Source organism: Carassius carassius, chromosome 30, assembly GCF_963082965.1.
Source record: "Carassius carassius chromosome 30, fCarCar2.1, whole genome shotgun sequence".
NCBI classification, from domain to species: Eukaryota; Metazoa; Chordata; class Actinopteri; order Cypriniformes; family Cyprinidae; genus Carassius; species Carassius carassius.
In genome coordinates this window covers 21,940,629-21,961,060 of record NC_081784.1, presented here as the reverse complement: position 1 = coordinate 21,961,060, position 20,432 = coordinate 21,940,629, and the positions used below count along the sequence as shown (strand labels likewise).

General features: G+C 38.4%; 1 protein-coding gene across 2 annotated transcripts in view; it reads right to left on the bottom strand.

Annotated features, from left to right (window-relative positions):
* LOC132110906 (Golgi-specific brefeldin A-resistance guanine nucleotide exchange factor 1-like) overlaps nt 1-20,432 on the bottom strand; it is a 90,805-nt gene continuing 70,373 nt past the window's right edge. The window contains exons 21-40 of one of the 2 annotated variants that reach the window (XM_059517992.1): nt 17,760-17,842; nt 16,550-16,786; nt 16,334-16,427; nt 16,062-16,238; nt 15,883-15,947; nt 12,166-12,283; nt 11,962-12,033; nt 11,751-11,845; nt 11,487-11,640; nt 11,084-11,309; nt 10,812-10,960; nt 10,418-10,667; nt 8,626-8,828; nt 7,029-7,179; nt 6,784-6,914; nt 6,581-6,682; nt 6,355-6,468; nt 5,402-5,579; nt 3,957-4,121; nt 1-1,286 (exon numbers count right to left, since the gene is read on the bottom strand). In XM_059517992.1, the coding sequence (XP_059373975.1) occupies nt 1,051-1,286; nt 3,957-4,121; nt 5,402-5,579; nt 6,355-6,468; nt 6,581-6,682; nt 6,784-6,914; nt 7,029-7,179; nt 8,626-8,828; nt 10,418-10,667; nt 10,812-10,960; nt 11,084-11,309; nt 11,487-11,640; nt 11,751-11,845; nt 11,962-12,033; nt 12,166-12,283; nt 15,883-15,947; nt 16,062-16,238; nt 16,334-16,427; nt 16,550-16,786; nt 17,760-17,842 (3,000 nt within the window). In that variant the 3' untranslated portion in view covers nt 1-1,050. The remainder of the gene's footprint in view (nt 1,287-3,956; nt 4,122-5,401; nt 5,580-6,354; nt 6,469-6,580; nt 6,683-6,783; nt 6,915-7,028; nt 7,180-8,625; nt 8,829-10,417; nt 10,668-10,811; nt 10,961-11,083; nt 11,310-11,486; nt 11,641-11,750; nt 11,846-11,961; nt 12,034-12,165; nt 12,284-15,882; nt 15,948-16,061; nt 16,239-16,333; nt 16,428-16,549; nt 16,787-17,759; nt 17,843-20,432) is intronic. The other variant, XM_059517993.1, reaches the window with a different exon arrangement.

Genomic DNA, 20,432 nt, shown 5'->3' with positions numbered 1-20,432 from the left:
AACAGCAGAAACGTATATTTGGAAGAAATGATCTATTGACCAGGAGAAATTCTTGAAAGGGTAAGCTTCAAAGAGCAGATGTGCCTCAGCAATACAACATAAACATGAGAAACAAAACCAGCTCTAAGACAACTCGCAGATAAAAATACCCATCAAAATAAAACAAATTCTGACGCACAGCTGATGGAAACATCAGTGAGGTGTCTGGAATGTCGTAGAGATGCAGGATAAAGAATTATGTGGCGTCATCATAAGCCATATTTTATTGTTTTTAACCAAAAGAACAAATGCATAGTTTACCCAAAAATGAACATTCGGTCATCATTTACTCACCCTCATGTTGTTCCATACCTGTATGACATTCTTTCATCAAAGATATTTAAAGAAAACTCCTGGTCCATACAATAGAAACTTTCACCAGAAGTTCTACAACATTTCTATAGAAGAAAGAAATTCATACAGATTTGGAATGGCATGAGGGTGAGTAAATAATAATAGAATTTAGTTTTTTGGGTGAACTATGCTTTCAATTTTCAAATGAACCATGAATGGCAAACATTTCACGTGGCTACATCTTTTTCATTTTCTATGGAGCAATTTACTGCGAAAATATATAATTTAAGAGATCACTACCTGAGTAAATCTCAAGAGTAACAACTGAGTATTGATATATTAAAATCTGCTCTGACGGGAGCCGTTAACCTAATAGACCGAAATAAATCTAGTCCCGTCAATACTGAACTGTCCTCCAGCGAGGCACCTTCCTGTTTTGAATAAATAGGATCATCTACAGTATGTAACATCTCTTAACAGAGGCACATTCGAGTCGGAGCAGTTTGGGAGTTGCTTTGATGTCTGAAATGAGGAAAGGCAACCATGCATGTCGATGTCCACCATGCACTCTTATTCCAGGTCCTGCTGATACATCATTTAATAGTGTGGGCTATAGTGAGTGCACACGTGCAGGAGAACAGTCACATCAGATGCTGCTTCCACTGTTTCTCCCTCAGACGTGGCGGCACTTTTTTGGGCTTATGTTTGAGGGGCGGGTCAGTCGGTGAAGGGGCGGGGCAGCAGGGGCACTGGTGAGGTAGCCTCTATGAGAGCCGGGTTCAGAATGATTGGCAGGGACATCGGGGGGACGCCCACTTGCAGAGGAGAGGCGAGCGGCTGCAGGATGAGTGGAGACTGTCCCAGAGGACGCGGCGGGGCCTCAGGAGGACTCGTCTTCGCTGGAGTGGACATCGGTGGTTTTGAGGGAGGAACTGGTGATGATCTGTCTGTTCCTGTACAGAAGAAATAGTTAGAGTTGACAATTTTGACAATAACTCAAAATAATCAAAAGATGATATACAATATTGTTTATAAAGTTAAAAAATGTATAAGCGTTTATAAAATTACAAAATATTTATTTTCAAATAAAAGCTCTTTTGAATTTTAATTTAATTAAAAAAAAAATCACAGAAAAATGCCAAATATTTGACACACACACACACACACACTCACACACTATCCTTACACATACTGTACATACATTTCTACCTTTTTTTGGTATCCATTACTTCCTGTTTAAGCAGGAAGTCACTCTTAGACCAGGAAATACATGTTTAATGCTTGATCACCTCTTCCTCACAATTTTACAGTGATGCTATTCAAAGTCTTACTGTCTTCTTATCAAGTACATATTTTAAATGTTTAATTTTGAAATATCATTATGTGACCTAGGTGTTCTACAGATCTGCATACATGTGTAATGATAATGATTTTGATCGTATTGACAGGGCTCAACACTAAGGAAATGTTCTACTTGACCTGGCAAAACTTTCACAGGCCTAGCCACAATCAATAAATCAATAAATAAGACTTACAGGTACAATAGTTCAAAGAAAAAATCCATGCTTTTCCAGGTCTTTCAGGTAGGTCTAACTCTATTCCAGTTAAGGATGCACTGATTGGGATTTTTCGTGACCGATTCCAGTTGCCGATGTGTACATTTACTAAATGTTTATTTTGCTGTTACTAGCCAAACTAGTCTTAAACAAACAAACAAAAATACATGCAACATGAAGCAACTGCACATTTTATTATTACTCTATTATTATTATTAGTGTTTTATAACCTTAATTATATTAGGACTACACTATGTCTGTAGGCTACTTTCTGTACTGGAAGTTCCTGACACCAAGATGAATTCCTTTGTGTAAACACACTTGGCAGTAAAACTCTTTCTGATTCTGACGAAAATGCAAATTAAATCTCTTGACAGCAGGTGGTGCTGATAGAACAGTAGCAAAACAGCATTTCTAAATTAAGTGAAAAAAAATTAAAAAAATCCACAGACGCTTATAATGTTTGTCTGGCAACACAACTGAGGCTGAGCCAACATCCTCAAACCACAACTCTCTCAAAGGATGAGTCCATGTAACCTTTTCACAAAGATAATACATATTTTTTAAACCCAAATACCTTGCTGAAATACTTCTGCGACCCCCTCATCTACCTCGGCCATGCTAATCAGGAACGGTTCTGAACGTAACACTGATCACACCTGACCTGCCTTCTGTTCCCATCATACTCCCTCTGTTTTCACTATACTCTCACACACACACATAGGGTGTGTCCCAAAGCGCATACTTATGCACTATTCTATGATGTTTTGTAGTATAAATGGTCCGAGTAGTGTGTTCAGACTGAAAATTCCAAAAAGAAAAAGAGCACTTTAAATACCCAGAGGATGCACTTAAAGGTGCAGTGTGTTTATTTTAGCTGCATCTAGTGGTGAGGTTGTGAATTGCAACCAACAGCTCAGTCCCCCGCTCACCCCTCCCTTCAGAGAAGCTACGGTGGCCCACACGGGTAAAGATGTAAGGACAGCAGAGAGCAATGAGTTTTCTTTACAAAGGTAAATTAAGGAATTATATTTACTTCATTCAATAAATCGATATTATTGCTTATGTTAATGTACTTGTTCATCATTGTGTCAGTGTTTTATTCGCAAGAACAACAAAGTGACGAAACGCACTCTGTAGAGCAGTTTGTCCATTTAGGGCTAATGTGCAAACATGGTGACGACTTCCATGTAAGGGGACCCGCGGTGTATGTAGATAGAAATTGCTCAATCTAAGGTAATAAAAACATAACGGCTCATTAAGCAAGGTCTTTATACACCTCTGAAAACATAGTTATGCATGTTATATTGCATTTCTGTAAATTGATTGTGGTAAATATTACACACTGCACCTTTAAATAACTGAAAAAAACTAAACGTGGAATGTTGGGCACTTCATGCAATTGTCTGTTGCAGCTTTAATTACATAGCGAAGAAAACTAATTATGAATGACAAAAGAACCTTAAATAATTCATACACTACATGGTTGAGTACATAGTGCATAAGTAGCGTATGAGTGTATAGTGCATCATTTGGGACGCAGCTATACATTCTTTTACATATACATATTTTCTTTAAAATGTATGAATCTGTGTATGAATATATATACACATTCGATATGTATGACATCAAAATTGAGATTTATACATCATCTGAAAGCTGAATAAATAAAATAAGCTGTAAAAAAAACAATATTTATCATTAAAAAAATATGTATATAAATAATTGATATTGATAATTGATAATTAAGATTTGAGTTCAGAATGATTTCTGAAATGTATAAAACTGAAGACTGGAGTAATGATGCTGAAAATTCTGCTTTGCGTCACAGGAATAAATTAATTATTTTAATATGTTCAAAAAGAAAACATTTATTTTAAATTGTACTAATATTACACAATATTACTGTATTTTTGATCAAATAAATGCAGCCTTGGCAAGCATTACAGAAATCTTATCAACCCCAAAACCTTCAACCAGTAATGTAAACTATTACCATAGTAAACACTGTACCACCCATTCCAATTCAACACCATACCCATGTGTCTAAATAATGCTTACGATCACCGTTGGCACTAGGTGTGGGCATATCCTGAGGAGATGCAGGTCTGCTGTGGATGTTAGGCTCTGCGGGGGCAGCTGACACTGGTGAGGGGGCTGGCACAGGGGGAGAGGCGGGAGTAACAGCAGCAGGCGGCGGGACAGGCTCCACAGGAACATTACATACAGGTTCTGTACGAAAAAAAAAAAAAAAAAAACGAAGATATCAGCTAACCAAATCCAAATCTGTGTTGTACATGGTTGGGATTAATCGCTGGAAAAAAATCAAGCTGTGTTTCCACTGTCAGACCAGCACTACTGTAAAACCCACCTTTAACACGCCTCCCTGAAGAGAATGCCACACAACCTCAGCTTTTCACCAGTGAAGGAAAAATGTAGGAAAACTAACTATAATCGCAAAACAAACTTTTCAGAAGCGGGCAGTTGGTCTTTACATAAACACTCCAGCATCAATATTTTAAATACCAATGATTTACGATAAAAAAAAAAATGTATTAATTTGTGTCAGGAGTGCACATATGTGAAGCTAAATCAAACAAATCTTTATCATTAATCAGTCACAGCGTCTTCAGTACTATTCGTGATGACAGGAATGCACAGAGCAACTCCATTAGGGGTTTTAAGTCCAAAGGCATACGCGCATAACACAACAGAAAAATATTGACAAACCCTTGTATGTTTACGTCAAATTTCTTTAGAAAGAATGAGCATTTATTTTAATTTTCCACTATGTATGTAATGTGAGGACGTTTGAGTGCGGTCTTCCCTCTTGTCATCCTTTCAGCCAGAGCAGCAGATGGAGCTCACAGACAGAAAACAGGAGTGATTTGTTAAATGGGGTATATTAAATTTATGAAATATGTGGATACAGAAGTCTATTATCAACAAAGACACGGGAGAAGAGACAGAACAAATACGAAATCAAAATAAATACATGATTGTATTCATATATAATTTATGTTCTTCAAGCAATCTCTGGTATTTTAATAAGCGTCCCGTTTATTTATTATGGCGATGCTAGCATACATGGCCTTTATCACCACATATAACATCATGCTCTTCATATAACATCTGCCACATGTGATCAGAATTCCCATCAGGGAAACTTAAGTGATTTCAGACACTTGTTGTCTGAAAGTGATTTGCCATTACAAATGGTTTTAAATGTCTTAAATGTTGATGTCAGCTAGAAACTTGGAATGAAAACATGGGGAATGAGCAGCGGTGCTGACTGTCTCATTACTAGGATACACTCCGCATTTGTTCATGACCACTCCTCAAGCCCCAGTTGGCCTACTTTGCACCAAGGTATGCAGAGGGCTGAAAATCCCTGGCTGTTGGCCTTGAGGAAGCCCTGACTAGGCCCGATCAAGCCCCAGAAGTGACTTGCATGCACTAGAATGCTCGCTTTTGGCCCGAAAGTGGAAACGTAGCTATCGGGAGCTCAATACCTGGAATGACAGCCTGTTTGAAGAGCTCTTCCTTCAGACGGGGCAGGAAACAGTCAATTCTCTCCCAGGTGATTTCCCACAAGTCTGAGTAGCCTGTACGGGAGTCAGCGCTGTGAAAGATCCCTGCTGTGTCCATCACCAGCAGCATGTTCTTCAGAGACTCAGGGATAGCCTCCAGCTGTGCACCAAAGTCAAACACGCAGACTCATCAGCGCTCAGAATTTAATCACTTTTTTTTTTTTGCTGTAAATCTTTGAACATCATTTCTAGGTGTGGGTTATGGCAAAATAACACCAAGTTTTTTTTTTCCAGGAAGAATCACGATCTACAATCTTTTCACAATTCTGGTTCATTTTGGTTAAGACTATTTTCCAAGTTACTGAGCAGTCTAGTCAAACTAATTTCCACATCTACAAGGGAACAATACAAAGCGAGGTTAATATTTTTAGAAGCAGAAGGAATTGTTAGTAGTAGTATTCAAGCAAAAAATAAATGATACACCACACTGCATAGTCTTCACTGAATTTTCCACCAATTAGATACAAAAGCTCTTCAGTCAAGAGCAGTGAAGGGGTTTTTTTGTTTTGTTTTTTGTCTTTTGTTGCTTGGTTAATATTAAATGACAGACAACAAGTATATTGGGCTGCTGTCACTTTAAGACCTAAAGCACAGATCTAATATACAGATGACACTCAAAAACAATAATTAAAACAGATACAACAGTTTTATCCTTAGATTTATTTCACTCCCTTAGCTCGTCATAAAATGAGTCCCTGTGACTTCTACACTATTTTCCAAGTCTTCTGCAGTCGATACGATACCTTTGTCTGAGGAACACATTGAAATTTTAATTGTTGTTAATATTATACTTCAGGAACAACATGAGGGTAAAATGATGAGATCTTGTTGAGGTCAATACAGGTGATTCTCATACTCATCTGAGAGCATCTTACCAGAAGATCGCTGGAGCCGGCGTGCATGTACTTGTCCATGAAGTCTAAAATGGTGAGCCAGAGGGCAGCAAATGTGGGCAGAGAAAGCAGTGGAGAGAGATGCTGCAGAAACACCTGAGGAGGTCAAAAAAAATTCAATAAAATTCAATAAATGAAATAATCAGCATAATATTTTTTAAATGAATTCAGATTTAAGTTATTAGGATAGATGAGTCCTATACCAGACCTTAGAAAGCAGTGTACAGGCCCTCATCCTGGTCTCCTCCATGCCTCCCACATCAGCTGGACTGATGTTGTCTAGGAGTTTGGTCAGCAAAGGAAACAGGACCTGAAGACAGACAGACATTACCACCATTTCTCAGTTCTATATACCTTTTCCCAAAAATAAATATACATGTTCAACTAAATAGCCAAACAGAACTAGTTCACCTTGTTGAAGCAGGACTCCCACTCCACTGCATCCAGAGTTTGTAGATCGTGCACAAGAAGTGCCCTCTGTAGGTAGGTGAGAGCTTGCATCCGGACTTGCCTCCGTGCATCACAGCACAACCAAGCCATACCTACAAGGCCGAAACACATTACAAAGCATCGCTCAACATCTTACATTCAAAAAGACATCAGATAATTCAACAAAACCTCAATATTGTAAGCATATGCATTTTGGCTTGTCTGACCTTGAAGGAGTGGACACCAGCAGCTGGACCACAGTGTTTGAGAATCGGCCTCGATTTTTCTGCCAGCATCCTCTAGATGGTGCTGTTCCTCTGCCCAAGAGCTGTAGATGCCGGCTGCTCGAGTGTGCAGTGTATGCATCAGGTCTAACAACTATATGGACAAACAGGCTGTTTTAATAATCACTAAACACTCACACACATACACTTTGCTTTTCTAACAGACTCACTTTCTTCTTATTAATGGAAAAGATATAAATTATTTCAATACAACCACTACTGAGACATGACAGATATTTCTCACAGATAACTGCTCGTTCTAAATCAGATACAGATTAAGTTGAACAGTAAAGATTGCATTTATATGAATGCATTAGTGAGAGGCCAATTGCGTGTGAATTAATTCTACCTGGCAGAGTCTCTCTACTAACAATTAAGAAATATATGCTAGAACTTTTCACCTTCTAAGCTATATTATTGAGAAATCACAGAACAGAATGCTACTGAATGGGTCCACGCGATCTGCGCGTGATGTACGAGCTGCTGTCTGTAGCCTGTGTGTGTGTGTGTGTGTGTGTGTGTGCTACAGTGCACCAGCACATTACATTAGAATGTCAATTAACTTACCTGTACAATAAGCTGTTTAATACATGCATTCTCTTATTCAATTTCAAGCATTCAGATTATATAATCACACGTGTCTTGTAGACCGCTTTCGTAATATGCATTTGTCATGTTAACTCTGGAAACGAAGTGTAAATGTTGACTTCAAAGATTTCTTATCCTGTTGCGCAAACTATAGGACCAGCAACTAATCGACTAGTCTGTGCTGACTCTGTTTGGTAGCCATTGATACAATCAGCTGTGCCATTATTTATAAATATTTGTTTTCTGCATTACTTCAATAATAAAAAAATATATATAATTTTCTAAATCTAATCTTAAAGTAATCAACTAAGAATTAGATGGAGATGTGAAAAGTAGTCACGAAAAAAAAATAATGAAAATATTCTCACAAAAATAGGCTTGATTTTCTTTAAGCAAAACATCTCTCTCTCTCTCTCTCTTATATATATATGTGTGTGTGTGTGTGTGTGTGTCCTAAAGACACAGTCCTAGAGGCAAAACATTTTATAGAAAACTTAATGCACTGGCAGCTTCTCAGTGAGATTCAGATAAATTAGTATTAATATCTAATAATTAATATCCAATAATCATGCAGTCAATACTTAGTTTGATTAAAAATCATGTATCTTTTGGGCTTTTATGTCAGTTTCTAAATCTGTACTTGAATACTTCATGCTGCTGTTGAAGACCTAAAACAACTCATTTTTTACTCATTACTATTTACTTTCAATTAATGTGGACTTGATTGTGAAATACTTTTAATCATTAATTAACTATACATTTTTAATAATTAACATTTTTTAAATAAAGCTCTTCTTGACAGCGTTGTAGTTTTTGCTGTGGAATCAAAACTTAGTTAAGAAGTGTTAAATTGTACTGTTATTAGTTTTGAAAACTTCTGTATTAACTAAAACCACAAAGCAAAGCATGAATACAGCTGTAGTGTAATAAGGGAAAGGGCTGTTATACTTACGTCCAGACTAACCTGAAAAGACACCGTGTGGTAACTGGCCGGCACGCCCTCATCTTCCTCATCATCGCTATGGGAACGGGTGGGCCGCTGACTGGACGCTTTGGTTCTCCGTGATGTGCCTTCCTTCTCGCGTGGCTTCTTTCGGAGCCGGCTGGATTTGGAGTCGTATTTGTGGCTCTTTTTCTTCTCGTGGGCGCGGTACCCTGCGGAGGGCGTGGAAACAATCAACAGAGTGACTAACAAGGGAACTCAAATTAAGTTTTCAATTGCACACCGCCCCATTCTCACGACTGTCAAGCACAGGAAAAGCCTGCACCCCTTGATGATGACCGCAAACAAAGCTATGAGAATGAATCACAGGTGCTGATTTTTGTAGCGACCTTTTCTCAATGTGACAGCCCAACTTCTCAACCTTTAACTTGTTGATTATCTGAAAAATCTTGGTCAATTTTGGGATTGCAATCAAAAATATTGTGCTCTGTTTTCAGTGAAAGGAGAACAGAGCAGATATCCACCATATCATTATCAAGAACTGCGTCCATTAGATGTTCAAAACTCAAAACTTTGATCTGCCGCCCTCAATGTGAGTATATAAGCCCCTGATGACAGCAGGTATCTTCCCATGTAAACAGAGGCCTCTAGCTCATGAAAAGGCCATGCCGATTGGCAGAGCACAGATACAAAGTGCTGACAGAGTCCTGACTAAGCCTACTGTAGATCGCCGACCACCCTAGATAGAGCAACTGAAAGACAAGAGTGAAGGATAAATAGAGAGGGCACACAAGACAGATGAATTGCCCCCAAGTTAAATGACTCACCAGTGGAGCACAGCTCCAGATACAGCACTAAAGAGCTTACAGGCACTGACACATCCAATTACAAAGCCACAGAAGAGAAGCAGACACTCTAATCCCCCAAGGAGTCGAACTTCCAAGATGAAGTTTGAATAAAACGCCCTCCAAAAGATTTGTTTGGAATGAAACCCATCATAAAATGAAATGTAACTTGTACTCTGGCAACACTGAATATTTAGTTAATGTTGAAGCATTCAAACTGGAGCAATGGCTGTGTGTCATATGGTAATGTGGAGATGATAATTCATATTCATCAAATATTTAACAATTAATTTGTGTCAATTATCTCACCATATTCAGCAAAAAAAAAAAAATTCAAGTAATAGCCATTTTACATCACATGCATAAGCAGGGGGCATTTTTACCTTCAAAAGGGCATTTTATTTCTAACTGTATTAAATATATACTATCTGTAGTCAAATTCTCATATTTTAACAATTGAATTAGAAAAATAGGACACTATAGGGCAGTTACCAATCAAATGAAATCAGTATCAACAAAAGCCATCATTGCACTGAAGTTAAAGTTGCATTAATAATGCTATGAGATGGTATTTTTTTATATGAAACTAAAACCACCATTAAGTGGAAATAAGTTACTGGCTTAATAAGGGAGTCTTTTCAATCAATTAGTTTAAAAAGCCTGATCAATTCACAAATGAAGCAAGTGTCTGTCTTTATGAATGGGTCATTGAATCATTCACTCTATCGATTTGTTCAAATAAAGAATTGCAATTGTGCTGATATTTTGGGAAAACAACACTCTTGCTTGAGTGACATTGCATAACTATAACATGTGCTATGAATTTAACAAACAAACTAATACAGGTGGATTTTTGATCTCGTACTTTTGTGACTTATTCATTTCAGTGGCATTTTACACCCAAAGCCCCAGTTAATTTCTGACACTAAGCACTTTGTTGTATAAGAGATACATACCTCCATTAAGGCTAGCCTCCACAAACACTCGTATGGCTTTAACACAAAGTTCAAAGTTTTCTGGAGTGACATGGGCGGCATCGCGTACGATGAATGAAAGCGAGTCCACGCACTTGATCAGGGATTTGGTGTCATGCAAACCCATGTCCTGCCCAAGAGTTAAACTGTACTGGTTAATGAGAGGATGGCTCAAGGGTTTTGAAGCCTGGGTCACTGCTGCCTTACATCCATCCAAATCATCTTTACCCACCTGCCCAAAACAGAAAAAAATCATATAAGGGGACATGTCTATCCAAATCAACATTCATTATAATGATAGGACACACATTGCCCTTAGTGTAGGTGGATCTGTCTCAAACAGACTTCCTGTCTGGGGTATTATGTGAACACTTACCACTAGCCAGCCTACATCCACATCAGTAGCTGAACGAGGCATTCTGGATCTGCTGTGCTCAGTGTAAACCTCAGAGTCGGATGTATATCCCCGATCAAGATGAACTTCGCTCTGATGATATAAACTCAGTTCGCTATCTGACTGAGCACCTGGAACAAAGGGATTACACAAGATAAGCCCATCTGGAAAAGGACTTTAGGCCATACTCGACTGTGTCTTGAGGTGCATTAGCAGATAAAATGGTTGGAAATGTGTAGAAATGACTGAATCACCTGTGTCAATGTCTGGGTTGATGTTGGTGACCTGTAGAGCAGCCGGAGGTTTGACCCCAGCCCCGATGCACTCCAAAAGTGAAAAGAGCGTGTACCAGTCGTCAGTGCAGTGGATGTTGGCAGCATTGGTTTTAAGCAGCTCATGCAAGCCATAGGCCACCTCTCGACTGACTCTGGTAAGGACGTAAGGTTTCATCATCAACAGCAAGCGAAGAGAGAGGAGAACCTGTGCAGGGAGAGGAAGGAAACTACTTAGCGGTCTGTTTGGTTCACTTTCTGCTCGTCTTCTCACAGTTTTATCCTCCACAACACTAGTCATTAACATGCATTCATCAGCACTGTAACACAGCCAACATAATGACACAAAGTGAGAGTTTGCACTGTATGTGTCAAGTGTGCGTACCTGTGAGCCTATGTCCTCTCTGCGCAATAAGCGTATGGCTAGTCTGAGCAATCCCACCACTGCTCTCTCCACCAGGAAGCAGCTCTCACTGGCATGGACGCATAACTGGTACAGATGATCCCGTACTGTTTGCCAAACACATGATACTCTGTCCCTGCAAACACACAGACATCTCTCTATAGAAACCTACAAGCTGCCGTATCTTAGTCTGACTACATCGACTAGTAATTCTCAATGATGTAATGCAACATGTTAATGCAGTACCTGTTTTCAAGAATAATTCGCAGCAGCATCTCAAGACAAAAAGCAGAATCTTCTTCATCATATGTTTCCTCATCTGGGGTCACTGAGATTAGAGCCTGGAAACATTCAAGATTACATAAACAAACCTTTTGGTAATACTGGAACATGCCAAAAAAAAAAAAAAAAATGGTTTCGTTCTTGTAAACACCCAATCTTATTACATGGACCTCACCTTCATGAGCTCCTGTAAAGACTCCAGTTGTAGAAACTTGCTTTCAGTAATCAGCTTTTCTGGGTCACAGTGCTGATGGAAAGAAAGAAGAAATGAGAGAAAATTCTGTTATTCAGGTAGGCCAGCATATTTTTTGAAATGGGGTAATGATTCAGACTGACTTTTTAAAGCAATGTCTTTTGTGAGAGATTGTGTGTGCTGCACCTTTATGCAGAGCAGAGCAGCTTGTTTGGCCTCCTGGTTCTCAGTGGAGGGGCCTCGGAGCCCGGACTGTTCACTCAATGTTAACCAGCTCACAAAACTCAACACAGCTGACTCACCCCTGACAGAAGTACAATTGTAGAAAAGAAAAGATTAATTTAACTAATTTGTCCAGGACCTTCAGGCACCTCAAAAAGAGCTGTTTTAGATTTACATTAAAAATCAAATTGAGCTGAAAATGACAAATGACTGTGGTTTAAAAACGTTTCCACAACTGGTCAAGATTTGGGCCTCTTTAGATTTCAATTAATATTCAGATTTCCTGATTAGGCAGATCAAACAGTTCTTTAGAGCAGGGGTTTTCAAAGTGTGGGGCGCGCCTCCCCAGGGGGGCGCCAGAGCATGTCAGGGGAGGCGCGGGGAAAAAAAAAATATATTAAAAATATAATTGAGTTGAATTATTCTAAGTATTTTTTATTATATTTGAATGTTTTTACTTAAAGGCAGGGTAGGTAAAAAAATGTATAAAAAACTTTTTTTCCAAATTTGTTTAAACTTTATTTATATATCAATACATAATTAAAATGTAAGTACTCTGAAAAAGAAAGTATAAAAATCGAGTGACTGTAGACCTCTCACGACTGTTTTAAAGACAGCTCATTATTTCCATTCACTCCACCCCCTCCCTTCTGGGCTCCTTCCAAAGCCTCTACTACGGCTCGCTAAGTAATGTTATGTTAGCTATATTACGCAGCTACGTGTGCTAATGACACATGCTTCATGAAAAAAATATGTATGATCAAAATACAAAAAGAAAGATTTACCTGTCCAGCAGAAATAAAGCCATCAAGGAGTCACTTTTCAGCTCCTTGAGTTCCCTCAGTTCTCGCCATCGCTGGAAAGCCACGCTGATATTAACTCGTGTTTTATTTCTTTGTTTATCCAAAGACTTTTTGTTCATTGCCTTTTCTTTTACTGTTACTGTCTTACTTTTTTTGCCTGGTTTGCCTTCACTAACTGCATAGGCTGGTACTGTGAATTTTGCTTGCTGTTTCTCTGCCATTGTTTTGGTATTCCTAGGATCCGTGCCTGTTGAATTCCTCAAATCAAACGTGCACGCGCAAGTGGGCAGGTCATTTGTGGCAAAAGGGTGGTTGCCATGGTTGCGAGAGAGTGACAGTCGCCTAAGCCAATCCTATGTTTCGTCCCGAAATGGAAATAATGAGCTCTGTTTAATACAGATTAAACGGTCTAGAGTCACTCGATTTTTATACTCTTTTTATCAGAGTACTTACATTTTAATTGTGCATTGATATATAAAGAAAGTTTAAACAAATTTGGAAGAAAGTTGTTTATACATGTATTACCTACCCTGCCTTTAAACGATACTAAAAAATAAAAAGTAAAAAATATGAGAAACATTTTTCACACAGAAGCCCTTAGCTGTGAATTTGCTGATGTTTGGTAAGCCCGCCAATACAGGTATATGCCTATTAAAACAATGGAGTGCTTTCTGAGACCCCCCGATTCAAAGCCTTTAATTTCAGGGCTTAAACCCAAAAGCCGACGATATGATGATTAGTATTTGAGTTTAGGATTTATGTGGACAGGACCAGCTGACGAAGCACGACCTTTATGTGTGGTTTGTATTTTGGCTAATAACAGCATGAGACCCGCAAAACTTCGGCGACACCTTGAAACCAAGCATGTTGAGGTGGCAGGAAAACCTCCAGAATTTTTCCAGAGAAAACTTCAAACCTTTCAAGGTCAGAAAAAATTGTGGAAGATTTTGTCAAATTAAATGGAAAGGCCACTGAAGCTTCATATCGCGTTGCATTGCGTATTGCCAAGGCAGGGAAAGCACATAAGACTGGAAAGACGTTAATTCTGCCGGCAGCAAAAGACCTGTGTTCCATGATGCTAGGAGAGGCAGCGGCTTCTAAGCCCGATTCTGTTCCACTCTCTGACAACACAATAAGTCGGCGCATCTCAGACATGGCACAGGATGTGAAGGAGCAAGTGTTAGACAGAGTCAGAAACAGCCCATTTTTTGCACTCCAAATCGACGAATCCACCGATGTGGCCAGCTGCGCTCAGCTGTTAACATATGTGCGGTACGTGAAAAACATGGACATTCAAGAAGAGTTTCTATTTAGTAGTCCTTTGCCCACCAACACAACAGGTGAACACATTTTCAACAAATTAAACGAATTTGTGAGAAAGAACGATATAGACTGGGAACGCTGCTGTGGCATATGAAGTGCTGGACAGGCCGCCACAGTGGTCTCATGTCGAGGGTTAAAGAGGTAGCTCCGAGAGCCATGTGGACCCACTGCACAATCCATAGACAAGCCTTAGCTGCCAAGAAGATACCAAATGATCTTCGGAGTGTCCTCGATGAAGCTGTGAAAATTTGATAAAAGCACGACCTCTAAATGCTTGTCTTTTGCACATTTTATGCAATGAATTGGGTGCGCATTACAAACAGCTGCTTCTGCACACCGAAGTCCGATGGCTGTCTCGGGGCAGAGTTCTATCACGACTTTTTGATTTGCGTGAGGAAGTAATACTTTTTCTGTCAAATGTTCAATCACCACTGAAGCAGCACATGAGTGATTCGAGTTGGATCGCAAAGTTGGCTCATTTGTCTGACCTATTTAAATGCCTCAACACGCTTAATACATCATTGCAGGGCAGCGACAATGTGTTTTTGGCATTTGAGCAAGTGTCCTCGTTCCGGAGAAAGCTGGATCTATGGGCCACTCATGTGGAGAAAGGATGCTTGGACATGTTTCCTATGCTGGCTGACTTCATGCAAGAGGCAGGGCCTACAGTGGTTCCTCTTCAGCCTTTGGTCGCTGAACACCTAAGGGGTCTGTGTCAGCAATTCACACACTATTTTTCAAACGAGACAATCCAGGACGAGTGGATTCGCAATCCATTCAAATTCAAGCCAGCAGAAAGTGACGCACTGTCTATACAAGACGAAGAGGCTTTGATTGATCCGACTAGTAATCATGAACTGGAGCAAATGATTACACACTCTTCGCTTGGACATTTCTGGCTCTCTATTCAAAATAAATATCCTGAACTTACACAAAGGGCACTGAGGAAAATTTTACCATTCGTTTCAACGTATTTGTGCGAATCAGGATTTTCTGTTCTGACATTCATCATGAACAAATATCGTTCACGTCTTCAAGTGGAGGATGACCTTCGTCTGTTTCTGACGTCACTGCAACCACAAATTTATCTTCTCTGCGCAGCAAGGAAACAAATGCATACCGCTCACTAAGGTAGGGATATAATTATGTAAGCATATTAATCAGTAGTAGAGATGTTGAAATTTTGGCGTTGTTTAAAGTTCTTTCCACACTCTCTGTTACAGGTCATCTGACTGAGGTGGACAAAAAATATCCATTATTGTTTTTGTTTCATTATTCTTATTTTTAAAAATGTTATATTAACCTTCTTGTTATTACTCTAAAGATAACTGAACTATGTCTCTCTCTCTCTCTCTCTCTCTCTCTCTCTCTCTCTCTCTATATATATATATATATAGATATATATATATATATAGATAGATAGATATCTATCTATCTATATATATATATATATATATCTATCTATACCTATATATCTATCTCTATATATCTATCTCTCTATCTATATATCTATATATATATATATATATATATATATATATAATCTTCAATATACCTGTTTGATGGTGTCTCTTCACGTTGTAAGGAAATCTTCTCATTTGGGTCCAAAAAGTCCTCAACCTTTCAATAAGAAGGTCATACTTTGTCAAAAGTGACAATAGGTGGCACTATTCTCCTAAGTATGCAAGTGTTTGTTAGAAGTTTTCAAGTGATATGTTGGCACTCCCATCTCACCTCCACCATTGACTTTGGTAAGAGCTCAGCCCTGAAAAGCTGCAACATGGAGTCCATGATGTTCTTCCATCCCTCTCGTAAAATGTCACCATGCCAATGGGCCAGGCTGAACACGGTCTTGGCAGCAATCTGAGCCTTCCTGTTACTGCCAAACACAGTGGGCAGGTTCTCTACAGACTAAAGACACACAAATCCCAATCAGATCTTTCCCTCATGACCTACAGCTGCTGCAGGGAACTGAATGCATCTGGTCAGGATGCTCCAGGTCTTACCTCAGAGCTGAGAGTAGTAAACTTGCAAAGTGAAATGATTAAGTTATCAAAGACATCACTGAAGCCATAATGTGCAGAGATCATGGCACATTTCCTGAAAGAAAGCAAAAGGAGTCATGCTAAATTTTTCAATTGTTTGTAGAAACAAACCTCTGGTAATCATTAACTGATTTAAAGGCTCTATGCAAAACCAGTCTACCAATCTACAGGTTTTACCTGAACCCAGCGATGGCTTTCTGAATGATATTGTCATCTAGGCTCTTGTCAAAAACGTAGGAGAGGGCAGCAATGGTGGGTCCCCAGGTCATGGTGAAGAGGTCACGGTCGTAACTGCTGTCAAGCACATGCAGGAACATCCCTTCAGACGAGGCTCCTCTGTGCAGCAGAACACTCCACACATAGTTCTCCTTCACCAGCCCCGTCTGCTCATCAGGCATCACAATCTCCTCATTCCTGCAGGACCACATTCATTATCTCAGTTCATCTCATATGAGCCATTGTATACATCATTATACACACTTAAAGACCAGAGACATGAGGTTTATAATAAACAACAGAGCTCAACAAAAATGACTTTTTAGCCGTTTAGATTTGTACTTATTTGCACTTGTAATAGGATGCAGTAAATTGATCAAACATGAAAGTAAAGATTTTACATTGTTACAAAAAAAATATTTTTTTTATAAATGCTGTTCTTTTGAACTTTCTCTTTATAAAAGAATCCTAAAAAACATGGTTTGTAGAAAACAACAGTTTTTAACATTGCTGATCTACTGTTCATTCCTTCTTACATCAGAATGATTTCCGAAGACTGAAGAATGGAGTAATGGCTGATGAAATTCTGCTTTCCAACAGGAATAAAATTACATTTTACAATATATTAGAATCTAAAACGGTTATTTTAAAATGTTTCACAATATTAAAATTTCATAATATTACTGATTTTATTGTACTTTATTAAATATATGCAGCCATGGTGAGCGAAAGATAACTTTCAATAAATGGCTTAAAAGCAAATTAGCAGCAAATAAAGTAATATTAGTTTGTAACAATAGTTAGAAATTATACAGCTATAAATTAACCCAAACTCATGCTGACAATGGCATAAGTAAGGTTTATAATTTTTAACCCAATCAAATTTAATCTTTCAAAACAAATTCAATTCTGTAAAAAAAAAAAATATATATATATATATATATAAATCTAATGTTAATTTTGTGTGCCATCTGTACGTTATCAACAGTCATTGGGTCTTTCTTATTATTGAGCCCTGAACACTCTGAATGTGATTTTATAAGCCTGAAGTTCACAAAAACATTTATTGTAGAGCAAATTACCAGTTCTAGAATTTATATAATTATATTACAAGTGTCCAGCGAGTAAGAGAAAATGAAAACTATACATGAGCACTGAAGCAATAACTAACTTGATTGCATTGTAGATGTCTTCCAGCATTTCTTGATCAAAGTCATTTCCTCCATTCACACCTTTGAGATTCTTCTTGAATTGCTAGACAAATAAAACAAAACAACAAACAGGAGGAGGAAAATGATTAAAATGCCTTCATTCCAACCAATTACAGCGACATCCTCCGACTATCACCTTTCAAATCCAATAATTGGTCTCGGTTTATTACTGCTGGTGACACTTAATATGTGTTAGTGTTAAGCAGGCTGGTCTAAGGCCAACCTCAGCTCAAATAAACACACTGACGTCCGCTGCTGAGTGATGGCGTTAGGCCACTGTTTTACTGCATACTTTCTTAATGGCAGGTAAAGCAAGGGAAACCGGAGCTCCCCCACGAGAGAGGGATCAACAGAAAGAGAAATAAACACAGGGTCTTTCCAGGACTGCATTATCCATGACTGGAGAGCTGGAGCAGACACACACACGCTAGCTGACACAGAGACAAGACAGCTGGACACGCCGTCTGCCAAAAGCCCAGTCCAGCCTTGTCTCCTGCTGCTCGCCTTTCACATCCCCTCTGTGCTCAGACTGAATACCTGCTGGTTACCATTCCCACTGCTCCTTGTATTCCTTTACAACACCAGTGCTTTTAGCAGGAAGATCTGTGTGATCATCTGTTTAAATGAAGCTGGTGCTAATTCATGAAAACTCGAGGTGTCTGTGGGCGCCAATGAAAAGATGCCATCAGCCACGAATCTCAGAGTGAATCTCATAAAAAAATTATTTATTTATTATTAATTTTATTGCCTGTGGCTTCAGCCTATTTTTCGAACCATGAAGGCAAAAATCAAGCATATTTGCACCTTTTTTTTCATTTCCGATTATCATTAGGGATGCACCGAATATTCTGCCACAAATGTTGTGATGACGCAAACAGAAACCGCCACCTGTACGTGCACCTGCATAGCGCAGACCACGAGCTTCCCGCGACATTCACATCTAACCAGTGGGTCTGAGAACATTCTCTCTCTTCTTGCCCCCTTTGAGCAGCTAACTAAAGAGATCAGCTCCTCTGATGCACCTGTAACGGACGTTATTCCTTTAATCGCAGCAGTAAAGCGTCTCTGTACTTGATCGCTAATGTACTTGATCCGCGTTATAAAGACCATTACATAGATGCGGAAATAAAGCGCACAAGAAATGATCCAGGCCGCGATGGATGCGGAGAACGGAGAAAAAAAAGACTCGTCTCTCTGCACCAGATGAGGGGCATGCACCCTTCCTTGTCTGATATGTTCAGTGAAATCCTGCAAGAAAGTGCCTCAAATAAAAAAATACATAGAATATTATGTTCTTATATGTGACTATCAGATTGTAGCCATATTTCTGCTAGATTCTTTTTATAAAAACGTTTATTTATGCCCTGGCCCTATTTAAATACATATATAAATACTCTCAAATCTTTCTCAAATGTCAGGCAGATGACAAGCTCAACTGCTCAACAGCTAGATGGTTATCTCTCTGAAGTCCCCATCCCCATAAGTGATAACCCTCTTGCCTATGGAGAAGTAATGCACTTTCTTGTAGTAGTCCTACAGAGAAAAAAAATAATGCACTTGACCTTAATGCACTTTGTTTTTATGAGAGAAGATTTAATTTTAAAACCTTTCTGGAGGCCAGTAGGCCTGTACATAATTATTTAATGTAGGCTACATGATTGGGGTCAAGATAACATTTTAGTTTGAATTTTATTTTATACTTTCCATTGTTGCAATGTGCTAAATACATATTTGCATAATTTGTAATCAATTTATTCTTTGAAACTTTAATATTAATTTACGCAGTTGCAATGCCTTGATTTTAGTAAAGTTAATACAGTCAAAGCCATAAATGCAATGGTACTAATAATTGGCATAATTTTTTTCGGTGTTTCGGTTTTCGGCCTTGGGTTTCCTTTTTTTCGGTTTTTGGTTTCGGTGCATCCCTAATTATCATCATTACAGTAATACAGTAATTCTATACTTATTACTTAAATTGCAGGTATATATAGTTGATAGTCGTTACTGTCGACTTGATTGCACAGATACGATTTAATCTGATCTGAGCTGGATGATGACATCACTGAATTCAGTGATGAACTGCTTTTTTGCTTTATTGACACACTATTTTCCTGTTTAATGCTGTTCAGATGCTTTGTCACAAGCTGTATGTTTAAAAGCACTATATAAATAAAGGTAACTTGACTTTGAATATTATCTTATACTAATGTATTATCATTCCTAAACTACAAATACAATACATATATGCATATATGCATGCATGTATTTGTGTGTACACACACACACACCACTGATCAAAAGTTTGAGGTCCATAAGATTTCTTTTAAAAAGTATTTATCATGTTTTAAAAAGTCTCATATTCTCTTCTATTTGATTTAGAATATAAATCAAATATAAAATTATAAAACAAAATATAATTGTGAAATATTACCATTTTAAACATTTTCAATTTATTTTAAAATGAAATTTATCCGAATCATTACTCCAGTCTTCAGTGTCACATAATCCTTCAGAAATAATTGAAATATGATGACTTGCTGCTCAAGAAAAATTTAACATTATCCATATTTGGAAACGGTTGTGCTTCTTGATATTTTTGTGGAAACTGTGATAAAAATTTTTTTCAAAATCCT